Source organism: Apaloderma vittatum, unplaced genomic scaffold, assembly GCF_000703405.1.
Source record: "Apaloderma vittatum isolate BGI_N311 unplaced genomic scaffold, ASM70340v1 scaffold16410, whole genome shotgun sequence".
In the NCBI taxonomy this organism is placed as follows: Eukaryota; Metazoa; Chordata; class Aves; order Trogoniformes; family Trogonidae; genus Apaloderma; species Apaloderma vittatum.
The window spans coordinates 28,724-34,723 of record NW_009695905.1 but is presented as its reverse complement, the minus strand read 5'-3'; the positions used below and the strand labels follow the sequence as shown (position 1 = coordinate 34,723).

Here is a 6,000-nt window from a genome sequence, read left to right as displayed (position 1 = left end):
ATGCCAGAAGGTCCCTGCAGAGAGTGAACAGAGGGTGGGGATGAAGAGAGCACGGCATTGCTGGATTCTACGCAGTCCAAACAGTGACCCTCACCAACGCGGCGCAGCGAAAGACAGGGAGATGAGAAGTACCCACCATTTCACCCTTGTTGCCAGGGCTTCCAGCTCTTCCAGGAGGGCCCTGAGATTAAAAAAAAAAAAAAAGAAAAAAAATAAAAATAGTCAACACTAGGGCTAAGCCAAAGGACAGGGCGGGTTTTGTGAAGAGTAGGTGGCCCAACATGTCTGTTCCCGTGGGGTATTTCTGTACCTGAGGCCCAGGTGGCCCAGCATGACCCTGAGGACCAGGTTCTCCTCTTTCTCCAGGACTACCACTAGAACCAGCAGGACCAGGGGGACCAGTTTCACCCTACAGAAGAATAGTAAAAGGAGAAAAGGGATTCATTTTACTCTTGCCTCCAAGACATGGAGCCTCATGGTTTTGTCCCCTAGGGAGGCATCTTTGCATGATTTGGGAGAAGATTACCACCATCATCACCTTGAGTGAAAGAGCCAAATCAGCACAGGGACTCCAGTGCTGAGGCACAAGGCAGCCATGCCCTCCAGCCAGCACATGCTACACAGCTCCTCTGCTTGTGGGAAGTTCACGGGAATCCCCCCATGACGCAACGCAAAGCGTTTGGTCTACCACTTAATGTTTTTTTGGGGAAGGTATTTAGAAAGGCAATGAGGATGGGGGTTTTTCTTATGTCGCGTATGAAAACACATCAGTTCTAGGCTTGCAAATAGTGTAGTAGCAGCCAGAAAAAGGAGGACTTAAAGAGGCAGAGTGACATAAGCTGGCTAACTGGAGAAAGGACCAAATCCTGACTTAGCGTGCATCTTTAGCTGAATACCTTAAAACCTGGAGAGCCTGGGAATCCTGCAGTTCCAGGGGGACCAGGGGGACCCTTAAAAGTGAAAGAAATATTATTAATGTAAAAGGTAAAAGCCATATGGAATTAAACTTAAGTTTAAAAAAAATGCTGCTTTATGGGACTTTGCTCTGAGTAAGGAAACACCTGGCAAAACAGCAAATATAAATCATGCTGTAGAAGAAGTTTGGCTAGTCCTAAAATATCACACCTGCATCTTAGTTAGCCTGACTTTTACATGTTTAACTAAATTTCTGTGTTGTAAATTAAAAAAAACCCACAACAAAACAGGAAAATTGTCTTTAAAGAGATTAAGTTAAAAAAAATGTTCAGAACTTGTTCTAATTATAAAAAAGGTGCAAGGAAAAAAAGGCGGTATAGCTCTTACACATGCAGATGAACATACTCAAGTTTCTAGGCAAATGGAAAAGAAAAATTTTTGCCTGCCTCAGACAGCTAAATTATGTATTTGGTAAGACCACTCAAAATTTGATCTGCATAGAGAACAGCAATTCCACCCTCTATATGTTTTCTGAGAATTATCTGGTTTTAGATTCATGCATTTTCTCATCCAGAGTGTTAAAGTTCTCCTATTGCACTGTATGCTTTAAGTATCTTGACCAACAGTTATCAAATGTAGTGTTTAACTAATATAGTATATAACTGATACAGTATAGAACTAATATAATATTTAACTGTTTCATAACTTTTATGTTTCGTATAACTATATTTCATATAAATTTCATAAACATTCTTGTTCTTAAATCAGTGCACTTCCAGTCTCAGGTCTGCTGGCACTGCAGAACACCAGTGAGAGGTAACTAGATTCAAGCAACACAAATACTTCAAGTCAAACATCTGTAAGTCCTCTTACAGGTGGGCCTGCTGCTCCTGGAGATCCGTCTTTGCCGTGGGCACCCTACAGAAAGAAGAGAGGTGTTGGGTACAGATCACTACCCCGACACTGACCCCCCGTGCTTTAATGCCTGTGACTCACAGACCATCCTTTTATGTTTGTATATTCCCACTTAGTTGCCCAAGGTGCAAGGTTTCCTCAACTGTGAAATTCTAAAATAATAATTAGCTAAATATTTTGTGAAGGAAGAGCCAACAGTTTACATGGCTTGTACTGTAATGACGAGACAGCAAGACAAAAGAAATGTATTCTTCTTACATTTCTCATGGAAATAAGTAACAAAACATCATCGGTGTGAACATTTCTTAAGGTTAAATAAGTAAGATTGCAATAGATGTCTATTTCAAAGCAACAGCTACTTCTAATTCACATAAAAGACCAAAATTTCACTCCAAAACCCTAATAAACAGTGGTTTGGTTTAAATCCTGTTGCCAAGTCTTGCAGTCATGTTAGAACAGGTCACCTGCTCAGGTTGAGTAGTGTTTGTAGGAACAAGTCACTGGTTGTTACACCTTAGCTGTGCTTTGTGGTGTTGGAAGCTACAAGCTGTGACTTCCTTCAGAGCAAAGAACACACTGCCTAATCTCAGTCAAAGAGTAATTTTCTTTTTATTGCAGGCTCTGAGATTGCAGTTTTTTCCAATCTCTGCTTTTTGCTGCTGCCCTTTGCTTCCACTCCTCCTCCCTGTTCCTCTTGGTTGATTGAACCTGAGCTTTATGCCAAATCCAAGCTTACACTGAAACCGAACTCTCCCTCAATGTGTCATCTGGTCATTTAAAAAAAGCAAATAGAAAATAAGATGGTGAACATGTTGTGGGTTAGAAGTGTTATGTCTTTAGTTGAGGTCCGAAAAGTTCTCACACGCGATTTTACAGATCCTATGTACTTTTCTAATCCTTTGCATTACAACTGTTTTAAGGTAAGTCTGTGAATTAGGGAATTCACAACACGTGGAAGAAAAAGTATGTGCTACTTCTAAAGAACAACAGCTGCAATTACTTACAGGGCCACCAGGATTCCCAGGTCTTCCTCTTTCTCCAGCTGGACCTCTTGGTCCCTAGAAAATGTAAGACAACAAATCTGCTAAATAGCTCCCAAAATAATACGGCTGAGCAAAGAGAGTTTACTCTTATTTGTGTATCTCAGTAATCAAAGTTAAAAGAAAGATGAGTAACTCGGTTAACTGGGAAATGCCATTGGCTCTTCCATTTAAATATTAGCGGAGGCACATATTTACCGGTTGGCCCGGGGCTCCATTTGCTCCAGGAAGACCAGTTTCACCCTGTCATGGAAAGAAAACACCAACGACAGAATGAACTTTGGCAAGAATATATTTTTTGGTTTATTCAAGGGGAAGAGGTATAGAAACAAGACAGTTGCTGCTTTCTGTGCGGCACTGAGTGCCTTCAGCATGAACTGAAGTCTGTGAGGTCTGAGAAGTCTAAACCACTGCCACAACAAAATAGTTAAATGAGGAAAAAAAATCAGGAAAACTATGCCCTTTAATGTTATGAAATAGTGAGGTGATCCACGCATGCTCTTTCATTTTGGAATCTCATCTTCATTATGGCTGGAAAATTGGGGCACGATGTGGTTCAGAAAGTCTACCTCCTTTGGAATTATTCTTTTCATGGAGATATTTAATGAGTTCCTTTAATGTTTAATGGATTTTTATAATTGTGAAGCACAGCTATATAAGAAATGATGGAGGGTACTACTCTACCTATTACAAAAATGACACTGTAGTTTTTTACCTTTGGACCAGGAGCACCGCTTTCACCTCTGGCACCATCTTTTCCATCAAAACCCTGGGGGAAAGAAAAAAATGTATCTGTGAATAGTATTTTATTCTTTTTTATGGACTGCTCTTGGCAAAATATTAAACTTCAAGTAAAAGTCATAAAGAAGGGCATATTTTTAGACACACCTTCAGCGGAAACTCTGTGTTGCCTGATCTATTTGAGCGGTGTCCCTGCCCATGACAAGGAGGTTGGATTAAATGATATCTAAGGTCCCTTCCAGCCTAGGCCAGTTTAGGATTCTATGATTCTAGTGAGTGCTATCAGCAGTTGGAACACTTTTTTAAAGAAAATTCGGAATGCTGCATCTCTCCATGGCCACTAGTTAGAAGGGGGCGCTTTTCTCAAAGGCATGCTTCAGCATTTGGGGATAGAGCTCTACAAACGAAGTAAATAGATAAAATTTAACAGCCTTTCTTACAGAAGGTCAGATTACATTGTCCAGAAATTGTCCTTTAATTCTACAATTCAGTCTCCTTTGCTGGGAACTGATGACTGAAATGGGGCAACAGTGCAATGAGAGTAATATATGTATATTCAGTACTTACTCGTTGACCTTTCATCCCAGGCATCCCAGGCATTCCAGGGTGTCCCTTGTGACCCTAAACACACAAATACAGAAAGATTAATAGATGACATACTTACTGTATGAAGGGCATAAGCCAATGTTCATTGTGTGTCACGTTCACGTGACTAACTTAAGGTGGAAAAGCAAAACTTTTGATTACAAGACCATTGTTAAAAGAGACTTTTCCATACCGGTAAGCCAGGGATTCCACGGTCTCCATTTCTGCCCGGTCTTCCTGGTTCTCCCTATTAAAAGAAAGTAATTTTTTAAATATTTTTTTTAGTGTTTCTGTTGCTCCAGTTACTGTCAAAGAACAATTCCTAGTAGATCAAGGCGACTCAGAATAAGCTGGTGAAACTTCCACCAAAGACAGCGAGGAAAATTGGAACAGGGTGTTGGTTCACTATCTAACTGCCTTCTGAAAAATAATTGCCAGAATTTATAAACTCAATTTTTTAACAACATTTTGGTAACAGAAAACACATAGAAAACTCACTTTTCATGGTGAAACACTCACAATGAACAAAAGCTGCTTTTCTCGCCTTGTGCTACACCTATTCAGGACTCCCAGCTGTGACACATTAGATGGTTTTAAGAGTCTTAACTCTCAGACTACTCTGAAGGTTGCAGACAACTGCCACTACTGTCAACTTTTCTTTAAAACTGCTAATTTTGTACCAGCTCAAAATCATGCTTAGGTTTTATTTTTATTTTTTAAAATGTGTCAAATTGTGTGATAAAATTGAAATTGTTTTTTGGAATGGGTATTTGTAGCTAACGTAGGCTAAGTGGGGTTTGTTACAGTCATGTTGCCAAACTGAGAAATAGGGAGATATTAAAAACTCTTAAAAGCGATTCTTAAGTGTGCTCTGCTGGGTTTTCATTTAATGAACTTACATCTTTTCCTGGTGGACCAACTGGGCCTACCATTCCAACAGGGCCTGGAGGTCCCTGTAGAAAAATAATTGATGTTAATGATGATAATAAAAAATACGATGTCTTTTTCAGATGAAAAATACATTAAGTAGCACAATATACTCGTCCAACAGGCAGGATGAACTGTAAAAATCTCAACCCACTCCACAATGACAAGGATTCATGCCTGTAAGATCATGCCTTTAATGTATATAGTGGTGGGTAACGTATACGTACAGGAGGGCCGGGTTGTCCTGGTTCTCCAGGGGAGCCTTGGTATCCAGCAGAGCCCTACAACACAGCAAACCAAACAGTTAGGGTGTGAACAATTACATGCATCATTCCATGGTGCTACTATATGTTAGAATAATCTCATAATCATAAGGCAAAGGGTAGTCAGATCTGTCAACTGCTGACCCAATGAGCCAAAAAGAGCAGAATACATCTACATGAAAAAAAGAATTAAAACTACTCCTCTGAAAGGAGGTGTACATAAAAAAAGTCAGACACTTTGTGGGTTCAGTGGACGTATATTAGCATTCCCACTGTCTCCTGTTAATTTTTTCTGGATGAATAGACACTTGGGGATGTTAACTGAGGGTGACAGGCAGAGGTATATCTTAAGACCACCTTAGCTGGCACCCCACAGAACTGCAGAAAGCTCTGGACACACAGACTTAAGCAAGCACAATATATGGCCATCAGCCATTGAGACTTGGTGGTGCACAGATGCTACAGTCCAGTTAATAGAAAATGGCATTTATTACATTTAGCCATAAAACCCTTCAGCAGCATATCTAGATTTAACAGTTGAAAATGTACCTAATATTTATGACTGAGAAAACAAGACGCTCCTGTGAAAGAAAATGAGATGATTATGAAAAGAT

At 40.0% G+C, this 6,000-nt stretch overlaps 1 protein-coding gene across 1 annotated transcript in view; it reads right to left on the bottom strand.

Annotated features, from left to right (window-relative positions):
- COL3A1 (collagen, type III, alpha 1) overlaps positions 1-6,000 on the bottom strand; it is a 49,534-nt gene that overhangs the window by 18,724 nt on the left and 24,810 nt on the right. The window contains 12 exon segments of the mRNA XM_009872671.1: positions 1-14; positions 137-181; positions 311-409; positions 897-950; positions 1,789-1,833; positions 2,835-2,888; positions 3,069-3,113; positions 3,586-3,639; positions 4,179-4,232; positions 4,390-4,443; positions 5,096-5,149; positions 5,351-5,404. The exon segment at positions 1-14 is cut by the window's left edge and continues 103 nt beyond it. Coding sequence (XP_009870973.1) covers positions 1-14; positions 137-181; positions 311-409; positions 897-950; positions 1,789-1,833; positions 2,835-2,888; positions 3,069-3,113; positions 3,586-3,639; positions 4,179-4,232; positions 4,390-4,443; positions 5,096-5,149; positions 5,351-5,404 — 626 coding nt within the window.